At 35.4% G+C, this 24350-nt stretch overlaps 1 protein-coding gene across 1 annotated transcript in view; it reads right to left on the reverse strand.

Annotated features, from left to right (window-relative positions):
* Positions 1-24350, reverse strand: part of LOC149279414 (dihydropyrimidine dehydrogenase [NADP(+)]-like) — a gene marked incomplete at its 3' end in the record, with an annotated part of 261334 nt that overhangs the window by 13484 nt on the left and 223500 nt on the right. Inside the window, exon 19 of the mRNA XM_089501186.1 lies at positions 13643-13785. Within this exon, the coding sequence (XP_089357312.1) occupies positions 13643-13785 (143 nt within the window). The remainder of the gene's footprint in view (positions 1-13642; positions 13786-24350) is intronic.

Genomic DNA, 24350 nt, shown 5'->3' on the forward strand with positions numbered 1-24350 from the left:
ATTTTCCCAGTTAAACCATTAGCTTCTCTAAATCATCTGCCCTGAGGTTCTATCTTAGCATCATAAGGCTGTGCTATAAAACAGGTTAACCTTTTTCAAGTTGAACAACACACTGAATGCTGTTCTTACACTATATTTAGATGCAACGATTTAGCTAACTTGAAATGCATGTACATCTCTTCAGATGCTGTTCACACATTCTATCTGTTTGAGCATACCATTATTATGTAAATGATATTAATAATACCTAATATAGTTCAGCATATTTAACCACTAAAACGCTTTTTAATCAGTGGCCTACTCTGGCCCAGACCTAGGAAAGCAGTTTCAGGGAGGTGGTAGCCCCTCTGCCATATAATAGGGGGCAGATTGCTATATTGGTCAATGAGGCTTTCTGGAACATGGGTCGGTGGTGAACATATCTATGAAATTAATGCCATCGTTGAAACTATGCAGTAAAAAAAAGTCTAAAGTTACCCTCATAAAATATACATATCTTTGTATGTCTGTGTAAAGGACATCTGCTCCTTTTCCGCATCGGAAAATGAAGAGCATTCTCATGAGAATCCAACGTCACAAGAGTGTCACTTTTTTTAGTGATCAGGACCCTACACACTTTGTCTCCTTTCTTTGGGTGTACAAACTCATTGTATAGCACTGCTAAATCATTTTGTGCTTATAACTGTCTTATTGACTGTAACCATTTACTCAAGGCAGACTAACTTTTAACTCCCATTCTTTACCTCTATCTGAATCTCAGTGCTCCAGAGGGCATAAAGAAGGTTCTTACAGATATTTGCAAGCTGGAACACCCAACAGATTCAGAGCAGAGGAATCTATGTGATTCAGTGTAATAGTATTCTTTCAAATGATCACTATTGGGGTTACTCAACAAGCTGAGCTGGTAGGTCAGTTAAGGTGACATTACATATTTCAGCTAGCCGATATTCTGCAAGAAGTGTCAAGCTGCCCCTGCATACTACATAGTAATTTTGGACAGATTTGTTGAAAGCCATCTCAGACAGCTCCGAAGACACCTACTGGGGTTATCAACTCAATGTATGATTGGGAACTTTCAAAAACTAGGTCCCTTGCCTCCTTCAGTACGAGTATGTCTTAAGGTGTTAATGTTATTGTAAATTTTGTATATTTTCAATTTTAATGTTATTGTTCATTTACAACCTCCCCCTACTGTAATAACTACCACATCTGTTGGTGCACTATAAATAAAGTATATCTATCTTAACTAGAACTCACTATTTAGTGAATATAATATTCTGGTTAGCCCTCTAGAAAGGTGAATGTGTGATTTTATTCTTCAAATGAGTTTTACCTCTAACACTTAATGCATAACATTTTAATATAGGAACTTTTCTTTTTATAAATATATAATTTCACCTTGAGTTATTTTTTTTGTTATCATTCCCGTTTTACAGGCATATGCAGCCAAAGTAAAGTTTGCAGCTGCTATCTGACTTTTTTTGTGCTGAAATGTTATTGTTGGAAGAAAAAATAATAATAATAAGTCCAAATCTGTTTGATGATATTTGAAAGGACCTTTCATGATATTGTTGTGACTGCTTCTAAAAGAAAGGCGTGTGTTGGTAATGTCTGTGAAATTTCACAAACCTATAAGAACACACAGTATACTGTACCTAGGGAACAAGATATATCTTCATATGAAATGTGGGAGAAAGCCAAGTGAATGCTAAGTACTTTGAGTCTTGATATGAAGGATTGTTGGTTATTTGTACTAACACATAACAAACATTTACAAAGGCTTGCAATGACATAGAATGATATCACTCTATATATATGACAGCATTTTGTGCACAGGGTTACCATATTAGCAATCTTTTATTTTTACAAGTTTATTAAGTAATTGATTTCCTTCAGTGAGTTTATACTCAGGGTAGAGCTTTAGGTGGTGGTCAACAATGTGTGAAAAATAAGTCTTTGGGAAAAAAATGGCTGACATGGAAACTCACTATGTACAGTACTATGCCATATACACATGGATCCATGAAGTGTAGCAATGAACCAGTATCACGTATTTGTGTGTTTTTCTTGGTTGTCAAAAGTCACAATTTTATTAGGATAATCCAAGAGTGAGTCCCAATTTTTGGTTCCACTGATAACCGAGTGCAAAACAGGTAGAATTTGAGTGTTATATGGGTGGGATATGATTGGCAACTATACATTTGCTCTGAAACCCTAATTCAGGTATGGAGCAGGGCCTGTTATTTATATGTGATCAATTCTAAAGTTGATACTTTTGGAACGCTGAGTAAATGAGCTGTCTTCTAAACTTTCAAAGTCATTTTACTGGTTTACAGTAGGTTCTGAGACTGCCCAAGCTATGAAGAATTCTCAGTAACACTTAGGGAGGAATATTAAGAAAAAATGGAGATAACACACTTTAGTGGAACCTGTCCTACATCCCATTCTGATTCTGACACAAAAACATGTTCTTCTGCATGCCTTCATGTCAAAATGACCTAAAAAAAGAAATATCAAAGCAGTTGCTGAGTGGTGGTCCATCTTGATCAGTATACTGTGCAATGCACTCAAATTACTGTACATACATGAAATATATGTAAATACAGGGTCATATGTACTATTATGTATGGAAAGCAAAATAATATTTGCTTTGAATATTTGAGAATGCATTACAGATTGTGGAACAACACAACATTTTTAACAAAATATAAATAGTATTTGTTCATGCCAGTATTAATGATATGTTTAGCTCTTTTATCTCACGTATTAGTGCACTGTACAGTATGTGTGGGTTGCATTGTTACTAATGACTTCCATATTGGTAATGTATTATTAACATTCTTATTGATCTAAAGTTGTATCCTAATGTGCCCATATGTCGATATTACTTTAATTTGTGAGCTGTTATTGCTTTTTCTGAAACAGTTCCTTTGTAAGATGTGCTTTAGAGTAATGGCCTCAATTTTTAATTTCCTTTAGAGAGAGAGAAAAAAAAAGGTCTGACTTGTAATTATGATCTTTGAAAGGCATCTAGATGTTACAAAAACCCTTCAAAGGATCAAAGTAACCATCAAGATTAAACTGTAATAAGGGTAAGACAGACATTTACACGTAGCACATGGTCTAAGGGATTAACAAAATGGAATATCCCCACTACTCGTTTTTGTATATATATATATATATATATATATATATATATATATATATATATATATGTATACCTAAATCATGTCTAGAAAAGTATTATTTAATAATTAGTGGATATTTACATGACAATATCTAGAATTTTGGCAAAGAGAATAGATTTATGTATATGAAGCACAAACTGATAAATTAAAGTGATGCAATAAAAAATTAGAACATGATACCATGAAGCATTTTTTTGATTTATGAAGTTCAGTTGAATATTGAATTTTCATGAAAATTGTAATAGGAATGTCTAAAACATGGTTTGGTTCTCATGTGTTTGTCCATATATAGGATCAAACAAATCCAGCATGTTTTTTTTAAGTTATAGTCCATGCTTGCTAGGTCATTAAATGTAATAACCTACCTTTTATATTCCAGTACACTGAATTAACTTATGTTATGTTAAAGATTAATTTGCATATAAAAAAACCCAGAATCACTCCCTTTAAGGTTTCTTAGGAAAAAAGCTCACTTCTGTCTGTCACCTTGTACCTGATCTTCTCTATGCTCTTTTATGCAGGAGCTGGTCTCCCAGTATAGAAGCCAAATCATTTAACAGCGAGGATCCTATTGTGTGGTATGGACACATCTGGCTTGTGTACACTCAGAGAACAGCTTCTGCAGGGAAGACCTGGGACAAGACAGTAAGTGGAAGTGAACATCAGAGGAGCCCTCAAGGAAACAAATCTGCAAAATATACTTTTGTCATAAGATTTTCTTTCCATTAAGGCTTAAAAATATGTTTAATGCCACTTTAAGTGTATACCATGGGGACAGCCTTATTTTCTCATGCTTTGTTCTTCCATATTTTGTTACCTATTGTTAAGTTGCCGATGGTTGTTGATTTGTTTAAGCAGCCTCCCTAAGGGTAGGGGAGGACAAGAGAGATAACATCAGGATGTAAAATTGATCATACCACAGATATGATTCATTCGTTGCATAGCTATATGCAAAACACTGATCAGGAAAAAAATAATCGGTGTCCATAAGGTCAAATAAGATGGCTGCCTAAAGCCACAAGCTTGTCTGGACCCTTTGATTTTTAATATCACATATAAGGGATTCTAATTAAGCAATATTGAAGGTATCTTGTTCATATAGACCAGGCCTGGCTATTAATCGGCTGTTTTCAGAACTTATGGATACTCAATTCATATCGGCTACCACCAATATTTTGATCAACTTAAAATAACTTGTACATTTCCACTTTTACATGAACATCATTGTGCAGAACTGCATAACTAATCTTACTAACATTAACCCATCTTCTTCAGTTCATAAGGTCAAAACTGAATGTCAGATTATAATAATAGCTAACTGAAAACACAAATTTACCGCATACTGATTACAAAAAACCCCCCACGTATCTGAGAATAGCATGTTACAGCTTTTTAAATCAAGAACCTCTAGTATCTCGAGATCAAAGTCAACAGAAAATGGCCTTGTATTTTGTAAGTAAAATATAACTCCTTAAACAATGTAACCTGCTTCACATGCAAGAAAATACTTCTAGACTGGAACTGTAAAGCAATCAACATGTGCTGAATTCTGCCAAAGGTAGTAGATAAATATTATATATATATATCTATATATATCTATATATATATATATATGTATTAAATGAACTGGGTATTTTGGAATATGTATCTTTCATCTGCATTTAAAACACATTCTCCTGCCTCAATGTACATAGTTGCTCTTGCTAGAAAGATTCTTACAATCTTTGGAAAGTTTATTTATGGATATATTATATAATAATATTAATTTGCAGAGCAATTAAGTAGGCCTACAGGCATGTGTACATCATTTTGTTTCACAGTCCAAAGCACTTTTTTAGATGCCAGAATGATGGGGTGATCGAGTGCTAGCCCAAGACACATCTAGTTTGGACCTGTTACTAAACCTGTTTGTGTATACTTTCCACATATTACAGGGTAAAGCTATAGGTTGTCTCAGCCAACTAGCCCAGCCCTATGTTCAGGGCAGCACAAGAATTACAAAACAAAAAAAATATTTGTTCTTCCAAACATTTTCCGTAAAACAATTAAGCCCCTAGAAAGTGATTTTTAAAATCCCATTACAAAATAAAATAGAAAATGATTTTTGTCTGTCCTAGACACACAGTAAACAACAATTTCTGTTGCTCAAACTGAATGAAAATATCAAGCATGTCTTGACCCACTTGTTTTGCAAAACTATCAACTCTGTATGAATACTTTTGCCTTTGTTTCATTTGAACAACTTTGTATTGTACAGACAACAAATGTGCCAATTTTATCACAATGCCAGTTTCCAGTAATATGAAATCATTAAAAAGTAACAAGCAATAATTTTAATGAATTTATTATTTAAAAGTCGTATATATGGATAGCTTGAAAATGAGAACATGTACATACCAACTGGTTTACATATTGCAATTAGCAACATTTAAACTAATGTTGTGTCACCCAGACCTTTTGTTGCAGTATGTTAGATCTCAGCACAGTAATTAACTTTTGCATAATAAATACATAGTGCATTAATTACAGGCTTGAAAACTAGCATGCCTGAGCTACAGTGATTATGTATTGTTTGCTATTTTCCAAGTTAACCCCTTAGCCAATTAACCACAGGTAGGGGATTAAATGCTGTATATTGATAAATTAAAAGACTCAGAAAAAAGCTAGAGCCCAAATGTGTTCAAAAGTGGAATAAGAAAACATCCTTGAGTGCCAAAAATATAATGTCATGAGACACAATCACTATTAAAAGAAAGGTCTATTAGATTGCCTGCCACTTTGCCATAGACATGATGTTTCAATCACAAGGTGAAACTAACAAGTGTCTCTCAAGGTCAAGACACCATGGGAGAAATATCACCAGCCTTACAAGTAATTATGCAAATCAGCTAAAATTACATATTTAAAAAAATCACTACAGAGTTAAGCCCTGTTAAAAAATCTCACATTATATATTCACCCATTATGAGAGATACACAAAAAATTATTTAGTTTTTAGTGATATATATATATATATATAGCTTTTCATGCAGTATAATCAGGGGCTGCCCAAGACATTGTGTTGCCCAGCTCCAAGGATGAAATGTTACCTCCCCACACCAAAACCACACCCACGATTGGAGGAAAGAAGGAGAGGCTGTCCCGTGGCTCCACCCATTTGCTGAAATGCACCGAGATGCCAGAATAATGCAGACATATTTATTGAGAAAGAGTTGTGCACAAACGTATCTCTTTCTTCACAAATCAATCCCTGAAAGAACAAGCCTTGGGATGGCAAATTGCTGTCCCTGTCAAAGTGCCGCTTGGGTACCAAGGACCCACTGGGACCCATGAAAGGGCTGGCTCTGAACATCACCCGCATTATAAAGGATAAGTGTACATTACTAACCTTATTTATAAGATCCACCTGATTTGTATGAACATTACTACTAATTATTATGCACCTATAATTTGCTAAAAGCTGAAATAGGAGGGTTAGAAAGTGGAGGTGGGAAGAAAAGTTGAATCATTGGATTCTTATAAATGTGTATATTAGGCAAAATGATGCTGTGTGTTCCTGAATGTTACCACCCAAGAGTGGTGGTCATATTCGTACTGGTCTAGCACCAATAATAGCAGAGTTTCACATTTATCTGTGTCTTTCCCATCTGCCACGATATCTATGGTTTTGAACAATCTTAAGAAATATAATAATAAGAGCTGTGCAAACAAAAGTAATATGTGCAACAGCCAAAAAAGATTTTTATAGCCCAATGCAGCTGATCACCTTTTTAATGTCCTTAATCAACTGAAATCACTGATAAAGAGGAATCTTACCAAACGTGTATGTTTTTGTATTAGTGTGCAGCATTTCCTCCTTTCCTCTCATAGTCAGAATATATTGAGTCTTTTACTAGAAATGACAATATATTGTGTTATTTATTGCTTATTTTATTGCATGTTGGTGTTGCGTGCTTTTGAATTACATTCACATTATGGGAAATACATTTCTCTCTCTTTAGCTTTTGTGACTTTCATGGTTGTGTATTAGGTTTTCAAATTTATTTCACTGCCAAGAAAAACTAGCTTATGTCACAAAGTGTAATTCTTTCTATTCAATTATCTCACCTGTAGGAGCAGGTGTGTTAATATTATATATCTGGGCTTTGTACTGGCATTTCCCATTAGTCTGATTATACATATGTATATATACATATATAGTAAAAATACAAAGGTTGGTCTGGGATTTTCGTGTCTCTCTAGCTAGATATCTAGGGGTAAAAGCTACTTAGAGATCAATTAATTAAACTTCGTGGGTTATGCTAAATTTTTGCACATCTTAAATGGATACTTTTAGTAAAATTTGGTAGAATAAAAACAAATTAGTAGAAAGGTCTAAACTAATATCACCCACCATAAAAAAAGTTAAACTAACACATCGCACATGTACAGCTGAGACTAAATACACTTTAATGCAGACAAAGTAACCCTTTTATTTCCAGACTATATTCTTCATGTGCCAAAACTGCAATGCAGCACAGAATAGTGTTGTGTATGTAGTGCAGACTAGCTTGGATTTAATTGACATAAAAAGCTGCCAGTTAAAGTTCTTTTTAAAACCCTTTTACTATTAGAATTCATATTTTTCATGCATCCTTCAATTAACTTCTGAGATGTCTGACAGCAAGTTGCTGCAATGTATCAGATTAACTAACCACACTAAAACAAATTGTACAACTTGCTACAATGTATCAATGGTAAGTAGAGGATGGTTTCAGAAATGATTGACAGAAATCTGTCAAAAAGCCCTGAAAAGTTAATTGAGACTTAAAAAAACACTTCCAATGCCGACACAGAAACAAGGAAACAAAATAAGTTAGTTTAGCCTGATTGAACCGAGTTTTTCATTTACGTTATTCTTATTTGGCTGCTCAAATTTGTCTTTGATTTGTTGTGATTTGGAATTGAAGAATATGTTTGCTATGATGGACATCTGTGTGTGTTACTTAAATAAAAGTTGTTAGCGCTTGTTACTTCACTATGCACAATACATGCAAGTATGGTTTTTGACCCTTCTTTGAAAAATAGTCTAGATTTTAGCTGGTTCAATGAATTAATTACAATGAGAGGTTAGACCATGCAACATCTAAACATTCTAAAATAACTCACTATTTTAGTGAAATGTATCTTACAGAACTGAATGGAATTTAAATCTTTGTAACGGTAATTGGGCAATGGTAAGAAAATGAAAACTGTCAAGCCTGCAGGTGTCAATGGATTAAACTATAACCACAGCCGAAATGTATTTATTTAATTAGCATGCGTTTAATTTCCATACATTTTTTCAGTAGTAGATCTTTGACCTTTAGTATTCCTGTGGAATATAGCAGGAATGGCATATTGGCCATGTATATACAAAATGAGGCATATATCCATTTTAAAGATAAAATAGGATTATATTTTTTTTTTTCTTTTCCATTCTAGATTTCTGGATTAAATAAAAAATAAGATGTATTTATAGAACATTCACAAACTCTACAGCTTTGTGTTCAAATATGAGAATATTTTACAACATATTCCTGTTCATCTATTGAAGATATGCTTTTGTGATGGGAGTTATTTTTTCTACAGCTCATTACTTTCTTATCTTTATCCTTGCTTTACTGGTTTCTTGGCACCCGACCATACTGTGATGGGCATAGTATTTGCATAGTGTCTGTGCACAGATAAGGATGCACTGTCACCGCCCTATTCTGAGAAGGATAAAAGGACCTGTTGCACAGTTATTCATTCAAAGCCATGCTGAAATGTGGAACTACGCCATTGTCTCAAGCTGTAGTTTAGTGCACTTTCAATCAGAGCCATAGCTAGCTCTTTGCGCCTGAGGTAAGAATGGAAAATTGTGCCCCCCAGTTACTTTTTTAACAGATGTTATTTTATTTACACTGCCCTTACACACTGCCTTTACACATGACTGCCCATAAACACACATATACTGCCCTCGCATGCTGCTTTGAAACACCACTGCCCATTGACACACATATACACACACCTGCCCATAGACACTGCCTTTACACACACCTGCCCATTAACACACATATACGCATACACTGCCCTTACACACACCTTCCCATATACATTGCCTTTACACACATCCGCCCAGAAACACACATATACACATATACTGCCCTTACACACGACTGCCTATACATGCTTCCTTTACACGTACCTGCCCTTAACCACACATACACTGCCCTTACACCCCTTTTCCACAATCTCTTACCTTTCTCATCCTTCATCCTGTGGTGGGGGCGTGGGGTCTTTCATTTGAGGCCTCTGCTTTAGTGCTCCCTAATCACTATGCACCGGCTATTGATGCAGATGATGGGGGTATAACATAATTTGCAGGCGCATAGTGATTAGGCAGCATGGAAGCTGAGGTGTAAAGACACAGCCCTTATACTCCCTAATGTTGGGCCGGTTAGAGGGGGATTGAGCCCTGCTCATTGGACACTTCCTACCCAGACCAGCTCTTATGGTGGCTGAGTGCGCACTGCCCATGGGGGCAATCGATGAGCAGGACTAGTTCGGGAGATCACAATCTTGCAGCTGCCTCGACACTCTCCTGAAGACCGGCCCAGGGGAGGTGGTCTCTCCGCTTGTACCCTCCGCTATAGAGATGCTACTGGCAGCATAGTGATTCACCACAGGGCCCCTAAAACGCAGGGCCTTGATCTTCCCAACCAGTCCTGCAGGCTGCAGCTGCTGATCAGGGGCCTGTCCGAGGCGAGTGTCTCACCCTTCCTATAGCCCTGCTCTCAATTGTGGGCATAGGCTGATGCTGGCACAGGCTTCCCTCCCATTGTAGTTAAAGTAACCTGAAGTTAGGTATATGCTCTTTTGTGGTTTTGATGCAATAAACTACTCTTGTTCTTCAAGGGTGTGTTAAGTTAATTTGGGATCTGAACTAGTTTACGGATTAAAGGTATTTGCCATTAGCTTACAATTGGTGTGAGAAGTGTAGTCTCAAGGAAGCCTTATAACCAAGTATGTTTATTAAGTTTTAGGAGTTCTGGATGGAAGGAGAGAGTACAAGGGGGTCTTGGTCACTCCCAAGGTGGGTATTTAGTTCTGGAGCCACATAGCCAGGCATGTGATTGTATTGTTGAGGAAAGAAACTTCAAGCTGTGGATTTATCACAGTACTCCCCAACAGAGCTGCAGGTCACTGCATATGTGAAATGGATGGTGAGGCAGGTCAGGAAAAGGTGTGCCATTTTACAGAGCTAAACAAGCCCAAAATCGGATACGGGGTAAGAAATTTGCTTCCTATGTGTTCACCAAAGAGGACTAAAAAAGGACTAACAGTAGATAGTATGGTTACATAGAATGGGAGAAGGCAGGGACCAGGAGTGGCAGGAGTCTGCAGCAACAGAAACAGAAAATCTATTCACAGGAAGAAGATATGCAGTTATACATTTGCAAAACACATATAATTAGGGACATCGAAAAAGCTGAGACAGTCAAACAGACAAGACATACAGAACAGGAAAGCGAAAAAGGGACTATTGGAGATGTATGAGTTAGGCTGATGTGAAAACTACTGTTTAAGGACCTGGTAGCTAATGTGGTTCATATAGGACAAACAGATGTGGAGGGTGCAAAAGTTGACATTCCTTGGTTCTCCTCATGCTAAAGCATATGATGGTTTAGTTGAACACCAGTGCAATAGTTCCCCCTAACGGTAGTCCCCGCCCTGTGTAGGGACATATAGATCCGAGGGACATGTCCAAGGCCTGAAACCGGGATTTTATCCACTAGGGATAATTTGTCGCCACTGCAGGTAAAGAGGATGCGGGATTATGTCCGGTAGGATCTGACAGGAATAGGGATAGTTGGCCATCATATATTCAAGGGGGGACTGTTATGGAACCAGAATAAATATATATATCAGCAAGAAATGCTTATGGCTTAGAATGAATATAAGCTGGCTCTGACCAGTATAAAGGGTCAAACCTCACGCAAGTATGCGAGTGACGCAAGTAGCAGTACGTAAGGACATTCAGTGTCAGTTAAACAAATAAGTACTCTATGTTTTACTAACCACAAAGATATCCGGCTAGCCTTATGTTCTAGTTACAGGGAAATTGCCTAACATTGTGTAATGTCTGTTTATAACGGTTTTCTGCTTATATCCACATAGTTTTAAGGATTTAACCAATTGATGTGATGTACGTGTTAAGACGTCCTTCTTTTGGTCACTATATAACCTATGGTATTGACGTAATAAACCAGAGTGATTTTGGACCTGACCCAGAGTGTGTTGTGTGTCTTATTTCTCTCTCCGTGCACGTACATCTATATTCATATAATTTGGAGCAGTTCAACAATTGAAGAAAGGCTTTATTGGAAAGCATCCAAAACAAGGGCATGGTGGCCTTCTCAACCATTATGATGGGGAAATCAGGTCCCCATTACTACAAGTCATCCAAGTAGCAGTTATGAAACCAGGGGACCAACATCCATATGTAAATGTACTTTTATGTAGGGGACAATAGACTACTCCATAACAAGTGACCGCATTATTAGATACCAGGAAGTAAGGAGGGCAACATACATCTGTGTATTGGGTGCAATTTTTGAAGCTGAGAAACTAGTCTCAGGTCTACCAAGTAATATTTGGGAATAAACATCTTAAAGGGACCTGCTATTTTTACAGACTCTGGGTATTATACTTTCAACAATGCTATCTGTACTTTGTAACCTTCAGCCATCAAGCTATGAGTCCAGGAAAATGCAAACTGAAGCCTAGCATACTCCATTGACTACAACCCTCTGTTTGTCACTCAGCCACTGCCACATCCATTCAACACTATTGGGATTTAAATTTAGAGATTACAGTTTATTGACAAGTATTCTATGTGTGACAGTGTCAAAAGCCTTACTGAAATCTAGACGTGCAATGTGTAACTGAATAAGGTACAATGCATTTTATTTACACTATTTACTTTATACACACATTTTCTGCTGTTTCAATACACATTGTTGTAATTTTAAGGGATGTAAAACACTTGGATACCCTCATAACCAGCAAACATTCCAACATAATAGAAAAAAAGGTACATGAAGAATTGAAAGAGGTACGAGGGGGTTCGGTCCAGAAGAGGGATTGTCCCTCCTAAAGAGAAATTGGGAAGTGTGTGTATGTTAGCCAAGGCAATTTATATGGCAATACAGAGCTGTTTCACACTATGATTTTTCTTGATGTGCAGTAAGCTATGTGTAATCCACTAACAAGTCATTGAATGCCTTCCTAAAGCTTATATCTCAAGACAATACATACAGAATGCATGTATTGTCATGGTGTAGTATAACTGCGGAAATGAACTGTGCCCATATATTACCCATTATTTGTTATCAGTAAAATAATAAATAGATCTGCACATAGAAACCATGCTTATGTGCAACACATTACAAAACCTAGGAAACGTCCCTCTCCTCTAATACCATGTCACTGTTTATTCATTGATCTGACTGTTAATTTTGTACATCGTCAGCTTTAGTATTATTGTTAATTTTGTGCTTCCGTATTATAAAAGTGCTAAGATCTGCTAGAGATCTATAAACACAATATAGTAATTATAATATAACACAGATATCCTGTACAAACATAAAAAATGTTTCCTGTACAAACATAAAAAATGTTTATAATGAGCTCATATTCATAATATTTTATTGATATTACTACTTACCCAACCATACAATTTACTGATGTTTCCTTTTAAATAGTATGTAATTGGTTTAACTTACTCAATGAATCGCTGTAATAGAATTTAATTCAAATATTGATTTTTACAAATTAAGATTTTTTTGTACAAAAGTCAATGTTTCATTGCAATACATAAGAAACTAACAAAGAAGAAAATATTTTGGTTTGTTCTTAAAGTTCATGTAAGGAATTTTTGTATTGGAGTAGGAAGAAAACCACAGAAAGCTATTGAGTTTAATAATTTATAGGTCAGACAGAGGCATCAAGACAGAACAAAACTGGACAATGGGCTAAACTAAGAAAGGGGTGGATGAACTGTAACTGCACTCACATATGTCAAGAGGAGTTATTATTGGGTAGGGATGGGGACTGAAGCCTTAAGTCTATTGTAAATACCCCAGGGTATGGGAGATCAGCAATATGCAAAAACACATCAGGTGTGTCCCAATGATCAACCTGTTTCCAGTATTCTTTAATGACAATCATTATATAATAAGACCTATTTACAAAGAGCCCAGTCTACGTTTCCCAAAACAGGCAAGAAACAATTGAAAATATGCCATAAAACCTTCAGTATATAACATATACATTATCTAGACCGATAATCCTCATGTTATCATGTGCATGCATACTACACACATGCGTTTTAAAACATAGTAAATTGATTGAATTATGTTATGCAAAGCAGACTCTTTAAGAACATTTACCTGTAGTACTGATGCGCCACTGTGAAGAAACTGCATTCCACTCTCTGCTGAATCGATTCCACCAGTTGCCAAAATGGGAAATCCAGGTAAAGCCCGGGCAATTGCAGATACAGCCCTCAGAGCAATAGGCCTAATGGCATTTCCTACAAATGAAACAAAATAATTAAAATCATTACCTGGCATACTTTAACCCTGACAAACTCCAGGCAGTATTATATTGTTAATGTCTATACAACTTGAGAATGTGTGCTACCTTTAAGTCAATGCTTTTAGTATTATCTTCATGTAATTATTAAAAAAGGAAACATTATATCATCAAGATTACCATTCAGTAGAAAAATGAGTACAAAATATCCATTCTTTTCAGTACCCTAATATTTGCAAATAGCTTAATTACTAAAAGTAAATCAAACTGCCTCTGTGCACAGTCTTCAAAGCAAATTTATTTTGCACCACACTTTTTTTTACATTTACAGTCCTTTGAGATATGTCATATCCCAGCATTCATTGCAGTGGGCCTAGAGGTGAGTGATGGAGGGTGGCTCGGTCACTGCCCTGGGTAATGTCTAGGGCAGCGACCAGCCAAAATACTTAACTTAAATAGTGCATTGTCTTTTAGCTATCAATCACTTTTACTGTTGTTTTTAAATCTTAATAATACACGGACATTTATATGGTATTAGTTGCAAAGTTAATTGAAACATTGAAGAAGCAAGAATAGTGAACTTGAAAGACATGAACCAAAATGAGGGATTTCTGAAACTGCCCAGAGTCCCCTTTCTATGAATTATAATTAACCTTCAACTTGACCTGTCAGCATTGTCATAAAAAATGAATAGAGCTCATTCAAACTGGAATTAGCTGTAACATGATTCACTTCAGTATGGCAGTATTCAAGAAATACACAATTTCAAGTAAAAACAGTCTTTCCCTTTTTTTCTGGTGGTTTTCGAAAATGGCATTACATTGCGCAATGTTAAACTGATTCTGACAATTTTTGTTTTTGGTACGTTTGTTTTTGGACAACTGTCAGGATTGAGTTTGGAGCGTACACCCTTAGGAACTTTTAGCTGGTTACCCTTGCCAGTATCAATAGAGCAATTTATATTGTAAAGCAGAAGGTTATGCAATGCATTGAGTATCATCTCGGAAGTCAGACTGAAATTTAGTGTATGTGATTGTATCGTAGATGTACAAAAAAAACCTGCATGATTTGTCAGATTGAATATCATAATGTCCTTCCCTAAAATGGCAATATTTTAATATATGTTAATATATTTCTGACATTTATGATATTTTCAGATATTTTCAGTTATTTTTGTAACACACTGCAATATTTCAGACGAAAATATCCTCCCCTAATGGACGCATTTTTAATAAATGTGACTATATTCTAAAATATGTAACTAATATGTTTTATTTAATAAATTTGAATATTAGCTCAGTGTCATTGATTTCACCGTTCTGAGGTCACAATGGTAGCCCATGTAACAATCAAGTTAAGGGTGTTTTTACTGAATAGAATTGTTCTGTAATTAATGGATGTTCTCTCTCCCTTTACTTCCCATACATGTTTAATCTATTCCTAACTTCTACTACATTTTGGTTCCTCTGGAAGTAGCGGAATTTATGACACTTGATATATAAATCTCTGATTATGGAAAAATGAAAATACCAGATGTCAATAATTATAAAATAGCTAAAATAACATTATTTTATCATGCCAAATAATAATGATAAAAATATGTATTTATAAGCCACACAATGGTTTCAGTAGAATGTTAATGTTAGAAAAGCTAATTTCCTAATTCTTTCCTATATGTGGCTTCTGAAAACAGCACAAATTAAGCAACTTGTTAGCCTGTATTTTTCTTCTGTTGCATGCTGATAATTAGAAATTTATTCTAATAGCTAATTGTAACAGTATGCCCTGGACCAACTTTTATAAACTATAATAAAAGTGTTAAGATAAACTCTGACATTTGCAAATGCCACTAATTCACCTTTTCTTTTAAAAATATGGTGGCATTATGTTCAAACAATTACCCGATAACAGAGCAGTTTAATGAAACAATGCAATATCCAGCTTCCAAATGCTCCTTGAATATATAATTGCTCAGGAGAATTACCGGTATTTTGGGGAAAAAAATGTTTTGTATTTTTAAAATCCTTCCAGTCAAAAAGATACAAGTGCTAAGAAATGATTTGGTGAACCTGCAAATGAGTAGATATTTTCTTAAGGAAATGTCCTTATCATATAACATATCCCACATATTAATATTCACTTTAATCGAAAGGTGTATTTCTTCTCCAAATACCCTCAAAGATGTTATATGTCATCCACCTTAATTACGAAGAATACATCTTGTGTTATTTTCTCTTTTCTAAGTGTGTTGCAATATAAATATGATCATGGGCGATAAGGCTTTTTACTTATACTGCAGTTAGAGGAAAAATTACAATTTGGATTTACACACAGTCGGCAAGATTGGCTAAGATTGGACTTTGAGTTAAGCCTTAATAAGGACCCAGACAGCCTTGAAGAAATAGTACAGTAGACTCTTGAGTCTAGAAAGCTTAATCTTGTTTTGCACAACGTGTTATTGACAATAAATTTTCTGTGTGCAATATACATTTTTCTTGTCACAAGCAGTCATGCAGAGTAGTGAAAGACTTGGTAATGGAGAAATAATGGTCGCAAACTGGAATCGGGGTTATCCATGAAATCTCAAGTAGGACTTTGGTGCAGGAAACATACAAAAGTCAAGTAAAATGGATTGTATTAGAAAAAGGTGTAACATTTATATTTTACGTAGATGCTTAATAGTGTGTATTAAAACAAAGATGAGAAACATGAGGTTAAACTCCCTGACCACAGTTCAGCCTCTACTCAATCCTGGGGAACGTGTATGTGCCAGGGTCAGAGAATTCAGATAAATCATCCCACTCTGATCTCAGTCCCTGCTGATTTTACAATGCTCAGCACCGGAGTATAACTCATTTCAAATGTAACATGCCTGTTGGTCCTCTTGAGGTTACACTCAACTAAGTGCGCCTGTTTTTAAATCTTTAGTGAATATTCCATGAAAACAATCTGCAGGCTATGTTCTGACCGACAAGTGACTAAACCCTTTAGTCACCAAAAAGGCCGGTGTCAGAGCTGGTGTCACAGTAGATTGAGGTATTGAAATCAGAATGTGGCTTCTTAGTGCGAAAAACACAAAAAGGGCTAAGTTTGCATCTAAGCTCCCCATAGCCACAGCTGCCTTTTTTTTGGCTATTTACCGATCTTTCCTCCTGAATATATTTAGATATCATTCTTGAAAAGGTATTTATCCGTGAGGAAAATTGCACCAAATTATATAGTATACAATGTCTTCTTGCATGATGTACAATTTAGTAAATACTTACTAAATATATTTTTTATATATTATTATAAGAAATAATCATTTTTAAAGATAATAAACACAAAAACAAAGGTGTTAAATTACATTATATGTAAATATAGATTGCCCAGAAAAAATCTCCCCTTTATAGAAATGTACATTGCGCAAGAGTAAACCATTTCACCAATATGCTGAAAATACATTTAAGTATCTTACATTTTGCTTTAAAACTGATTTTAATGTATTTGGGAATATTACAGATCATATTTAGATCAACTTGCATTATAGTTCCCTTTACGACATAAAATATCCATTACCTCAGAAAAAAGGGGGAAAAAAACAGAAAGAGAAGGAACTATGACCACTTTGTAAATCCATGTAATAACAGAGAAGAAAAGAATGGTCTGAAAGGGAAGTGACCAGTTAAAGTGATGCTAAGGAAAATTGAACATTGTATATAATCCAGAGCAATATTTCTGTCACAGTCGCTATCATATTCATCATATACTGCAGTGAAATCATCAGTTTAAATTACCTACAATACAGAAATAGATTTTTTTTCCTCCTCTGAAGGAAAATAAGTCTTCAACATTCTACTTTTTTCTGAAGAGATTTGTTCTAAAAAAGATGAGATATCATAACTGTCTTGATGGAAATGCAGATTATAAGATTGTTCTATAGAAGTTGGCAACTTGTAATAAAAGTGTTTTATTCCCAAACCTCAATCAGTATCAAAAATGACAGTTTTGTAGTAAATGGGAATAATAAGAGTATTCAGCTAATAACCATGGGAGACATTAAAATAGAGAATAAAGGATTGGGAGTGATCACGTTGCATAAGTAAAACTTTACTTTCTAGTTAGAGTTTTGCAGACAGATTTTTCCACTCAGAAATTAAGATATTTTAAGGTATCTCTACGAACTATAAAAATCACATTATTCATCTGGAAAAAAAAACAAGCCTGTATATCCTGGCTTCTATGAAGCTGTAGTTGTTAAGGTACTGCAAATTTATAGAACAAATTGTTCCTTTACAATAAAACATAAAGATTACAATGCTACATAAATTAATGAGATGAAAAACGTGCTGTCAGTCTGATGCAGTTACTTTAACGGCAAGTACATGCATTGCACATGGTTCTATTGAGTAAAACCCTAGGGAAATAGAAATATTTTCAGATCTCTGCTGCATAATGTAGTTTATATTACTACTGGGAGGACTCCTTGACATGCATGACAAACTGAATTTATGTGTAGTTAAGAAATGTTTCAGTTACAAACGTGCTTAACTATGATATTGACTAGATGGGCCAAATGGTTCTTATCTGTCAAATTCTATGTTTCTATGTTTTTTAGCCGGTATATTCATAAAGAGTCCACAGGATCATTTTCTTTATTCTGTAAAATGGATGTTAACTGGATCCTTTTCAAAAATAGCCTGGGACATTAATAGTTAAATCTGGTGATTTCATTAAAAATAACCTACACATATCAATGCAAAATAGAGGTCTTGTCAAAATATCCTTTTGAACTTCCCATCTAGATTCAAGATATAAAATATGCCAATTCAGGGTAGCTATCTGGCTGAGCTAGTAAAGCTAGTAATTAAAAATGATATTTAACTCAAACAAACCTTTCAATGGTTATATAAATGGTCCCTCGGCTTCTTTTGCATTTTTTAATTAAAAAATAATTTTGAAACTCAATGAAACTCTACTCATTGTCTAAGGGTAACATGTCATTGTATGCTAACAGGTGTAAAATAACTTGCAAATTAATTACTATGCAAGTTTTTTGATAGGCCATGGGATGTAAAAGTATTTGTAAATCAACCAAGTGTAGGTCTATGATCTCCTAGCTAATCCCTAACACACAAGCAGGGTGGGGGAAGAGGGGGCAATTGTCATTGCCCCCTGGGTTAACAAGGTGCAATTTTACATTGGAAATGCTTTACTACCATTTTTCCTAAAATGTATTAATTATAAGTTGAGGGAGTCCTCAACCTTACCCTGGATCTCCCTTCCTAGGTCTCTAGCCTATAATTTAGGATTGATACCTACGGGGACTCTGAAATCTGCAGTGAAGCCAATCTGCTCTTCTTAGCTCATCCATTTCTGACATGACAGAAGTGTACTTGTAATTGGTTTTAGCGACACTACTTCATACAATCTAATACAGTATACAGAGCAGGGCTTGGTTGCCTAGTTAATTTACTTTCATTTGTTGTTTTTATGGGACAAGGATCATGGTGAAAAAAAATGAAATCACATTTCTGCTAATTTCTTGTTTCTCTCATCTCTGATGCAGCACTTATTTAGTAATATTTTATAAGGCACCCTAAGTGGTACAGCACCTTCTAAAAATCAATTTATATGTATACCATGGGCCATCATGAGCTATCTTGACTTCCTGTTCTCACAAGCTGTATTATTCATTAAATCATCTCTTCCCTGGTTAGGTAGCCATTGTATGGATGGGTGGCTTTAAAAGAACTATATTGTGAAAATATATACACATCATAAATATATATATATATATATATATATATATATATATATATATATATATATATATACATACATACTATCTGCACATGACAAGTACAACAAAAGGATAAAAAGGGAATGTAGCAAAATAACTAGTAACATCAATATAAAGATTTAAATTGGCTTAATTTTACAACCTTTATCTTGCTGGCTTGAGCATGCTTGTTGATATGAAGCTCCCAGGAAACACAATATAAGTATTTTCAAAGAGCAACTTAAACACAAAATAATATCAAAAAGGCTGTGATACTTTTTCTAAGATTGAGATTAGACTGATGAAATTTGTTTTGTGCTTTGCAAGGAAAGAGCAAGTTATCTACCCACTTGCTTAGAACATTATAGAGGAAACAGCTTTCAAGAATTGCCATCGTCATTATTTTTAGCTAGTATGAAAAATACGAGAAAAAAAAGATACTAAATGTATTTGACGAGCCTGATGGAATGCATTTTGTGTCAAGCTTTTAAATTTCAATTAGATTTTTCAATGGCATAATATCTGACGTTTGATGGCTGCCAGAAGAAGCAACTGCATTGAAGACCTGTACTTAATGTACCAAAATTGACAATATATTCTTTGGAATGTCTCATAAGCTTTCAGACTAATTTTGTTTCAGAAAAATGTATGTTTATAATTGGAGCTATTTTCTGTAATATACATTAAGTAGCATCTATTCAACAAATGGGGATGTAATATAGATGAAATAGTTATTCCAGTTGCACAAAGGACTGCTAAACCTATTGTATAGAGTAATGTCCTTGGATTTCCCAAATTACATATATTTACAGGCAGTAGACCAAAGTACAACAGCAAAAAGGCCATGAGTTGCACGTAACGTACTGTTCTCAATGTAAAATAGTAGGGGGCTTGAAATTAATAATGTAATAATGTATTTAAATGTAGATAGACATATCTGCTTAAATTGTTTTACATCATTGTTATATTGAATTCAACTACTACAGATAAGCTGACTAAAGTCTGGTTTGATAATTAAGTATATAACATTCCTGGACTAACAGTTTGGCCAAGAGCACCACACACTCACTCGATCTGCCACACCAGCCTAAAATCATAATGCGTGGCCAGTTAAATAGGCAAGATTCCATTGTAAAAATAGAAAAGAATATACAAGCAATCGATCGCTGATATTGATACACTGTCTTGTTAAAAATCCAAGTTAGTTACTCCATCTGAACTCATGTAATGCACGTACAACGTTATTGTAATCCTATGTACGGCTCATTATTTACTGATATCAGTGCCGTTGTATCCATCATGTAATGATGTTTGTCCCCCTCTCACACTTGTAATGTACACATGTATCCTTGAGCATTACTTTCTCAATAAACAGGGAATTGATTAAAAATCTAAATTAGTATTGATTTAATGACTTGATTATATATGTGTAACTATGGTTCCTGGAAACTTTACAAGAGTAATATTTTTTCTTATGTCTTAACATTTTTCTAAATACTACATGTAGCAATCCAATGTGTTTAGAAACCAGCTCATCAATTGAAATAAACAGTATCAATTAAAATAAACTCTAGTATTAAAGTGATCATGTATTTATTTCTGGAAAAAAAAATGATCGGTGCAATCTGCATAATTATTTTTCAAGAGAATATTGCTTGGTCTTTTCAGCTGGAATTGGATAACTTTTTTAGTGAGTGCAAAATTATAAAAGAAAGTAAGTGTATTAAAAGCGGGAACAAACAAGCAAAAGTCTTTCAAAGGCGCTGTGCATTTAAGTGGCACAATAAAGCTGGCAATCTCTCATGTCGTGCATTCCAATCTGCATTAACAATGAAAACAATAAATAGGAACAATTGGCAATTTAAAGGTTCACACAAAGGGTAGTTGAGTATAAGCATTTTTAATCCAGGAAAAGCAATGCAATTTTTAGACAAATGTATTTGTGAGAAATGATTGCACTGTTACACACTCAGCATCTTCACTAAATGAATACTTAACGAAACATAATTCCTAAGCAGAAAAAGAAAATCAATTGAATTTCTAAAAGGGCCTAGCTATGGGTTAATAAGTAACATGAAGAAAAGGTCAAATACATGTGAACTCACTTTAAGTGACCATTTGACCCTAATTTTTAAGACAGCAATACTTCTCTAACATTCACGCAAGAGTGGACTGTTCTGCATTTTTATTAGGAAAGAGTTATCAAAAGTATCAATTTTGGTAGATTAAACAAACCAGTGTAATGGTGTTTACTATAATTAACAATATATTTAAATTAGAAACCTACTTTAAATCCTCTGGATTTACATATGTTTATTCATCCCCACAAAATCAAGCCTTCTATTGTTTTTACATGATTGCTACTCTTTAGTGGAAGCTGATTTTTTTTAAATATTGTGGAGAATATTTTTCTTTGTAATAGCACTCATTTATATCTAGGTTTGTGGGTTCCCTCATACAGGGGAAATTTGCTAAAACTGAGAAAAAGTCTGTGACTCCCGGGAAAAATATTTGCTCCCACACTCCAACATGTAGAAAATGTGGTCTACTACATAATTCCAACTAGCTAAGGTATATATGCTAGTTAAATAAAATCACATCTTGGCTCTGGACTGCCCTGGATCAGACTGATATGTAGGTTGGGGGTTTTCCTCTTTAAAACGTGGATAAAGACTCATCAGCAGGAAGCTGTGATACTTTAGGCTTGGGGTAGCCAAGACATACCATTACATAAGTTTTGGTGGGAAAAGGTGATGAAAACCACTTCCACTATAACTAAGGGGGTAGTAGAAGTATTATTAAACACTTATCTACAGACACCAGACAAGCCAAAAGGCTTGTTTTTTCCTCGGAAATCTCATGGTGCTGCCACAACCACAAGGGATTCTGGGCAGGCGCATGCAAATAAGGTTAACATTGTATAGCACTTCAAAATCTATATAAATCTAATAATAATAATAATAATAATTACTCCATGTTGTCTCCTCTCACACATCTAAATGTGTAGTTCTATATCATGCTTCCAGAATAGAAACCGAATGTAGGTTTTGTAGAGAATATGCTATAAAGTAGATACAGTATAATGTTACAGTTGGTTAATATAACACAAGTGTCCAAAAGATGATTAAATTAAGTCTGGCATTTATCCCATCATACAGCTGTTCTTTTCAATGAAGGAATTTCATCTTGTATTTCTATATTATGCAAATATCCTTTGACTTGAAAGACATGAAATCCTTGGTATCTCATTACGATGCTAGTGAAATGCAAGGTAGCTAAATGATAAGGATGGTTGAGAATCTTATTCTAGTCAGGCCTCCCTTTCCTCATTTCCCCTTTTTACTGTTTTCTCTCTTTTTGCCTATCCCTCTGGGACTGGAGTGATTGATGGCCTAATCCAATAACTGTATTACACTGCCTCAACCAGGGCTCTCTCCCTTATCATTAGCAGTTAGCCCATGGTTAAATTCACAACACACTGCTCGGTACAGCCTCAGAGATTTAAGGGTCTTGCCTTTAAAAAAATATTTAACATAAAACTGAAATCTTAATAGTATTGAGAATTCAGCTCTCTGCAAGCCTTGTTAATAAATATAAAAATCTGTACCGAAATAGGAAATATAATGAACTGTTATTGTGATGCGTTGTATGCAGTATAAAGTAGTGTTCTCTAAATATTATTATTTTAATCTTTTTAAAGAAAAAATGCATTTAAAGAAAGTCAGACTACCTTGATTGTGACGTGATGGCAAACAATAATAGCTAGTATTTTTTTCTACTTGTGACAGTGCCAAACGTTTTCTTAATGTCATTAGTAGGGAAATCCATGTTTCCGTGTATCAGATTGTTTTGGTGTAGTTCTGACACAAAACAAAAGAGAGTTACCTAAATACCGTATTTGCTCGATTATAAGAATCGTCTTCTAATCGGGGTCGTCTTCTAATCAGACCTCAAATAGAGGTCTGATTATGAGACTAAGATCCAGATCCCCCGCACCGCTGCAGGGGACCTGGATCCTCCTGTCTCCCCCCCCCCATTTAACACCCCCACACACACACTTACCGGTGCTTCCTGCTGTATTGCCGGGGCAGCGGGTTGCCGCACCGGTGCGAGGAACTCTGATCTCTGACAGCTGGGGAAGGTATGCGCGACGGACGCAGACAAACCCCCGCTGCCAACTCCACCTCCTTCCGGCTGCAGCGGAAGGAGACGGCAACCCGCTGCCCGGCAATACAGCCGGAAATTGGAAGCACCGGTAAGTGTGTGTGTGTGTGTGTGTTAAATGGGGGCATAGGGCATTTCTGGAATGCCTTATACCCCTATATGCCACTCTGGCACTTAGGGGGTTAAAAGGCATATTATGGGGCAGAGTGGCATATAGGGAGGTATAAGGCATTTCAGGAGGCAGAGTGGCGTTAAGGGGGCATTTAATAGAGCACTCTGCCTCCTGAAATGACTTATACCTCCCTATATGCCACTCTGCCCCATAATATGCATTTTAACCCCCTAAATGCCAGAATGGGATATAGGGATATAAGGCATTTCTGGAGGCAGAGTGGCGCATAGGGGGTCAAAAGGCATACCATGGAGCACAGTGGCATATAGAGGGTTAAAAGGCATATCATGGGCCACAGTGCCATATTGGTGTGGCAAGCCTGGGGGCAGATGTGCGTAACTGGGGTAAAGGTTGGAAAATACAAGGAAATAAAAACAAAACAAATATTTTTCTCAATCATGGCTTTTATTTAAAAAAATAGTTTACATGAATTAACATTTACTGGTAAAACTTTTTTCCTTTAGGG

This window comes from Sceloporus occidentalis, unplaced genomic scaffold (genome assembly GCF_023333645.1).
Source record: "Sceloporus occidentalis isolate IW3139 unplaced genomic scaffold, rSceOcc1.0.p SCAF_166, whole genome shotgun sequence".
NCBI lineage: Eukaryota > Metazoa > Chordata > Lepidosauria > Squamata > Phrynosomatidae > Sceloporus > Sceloporus occidentalis.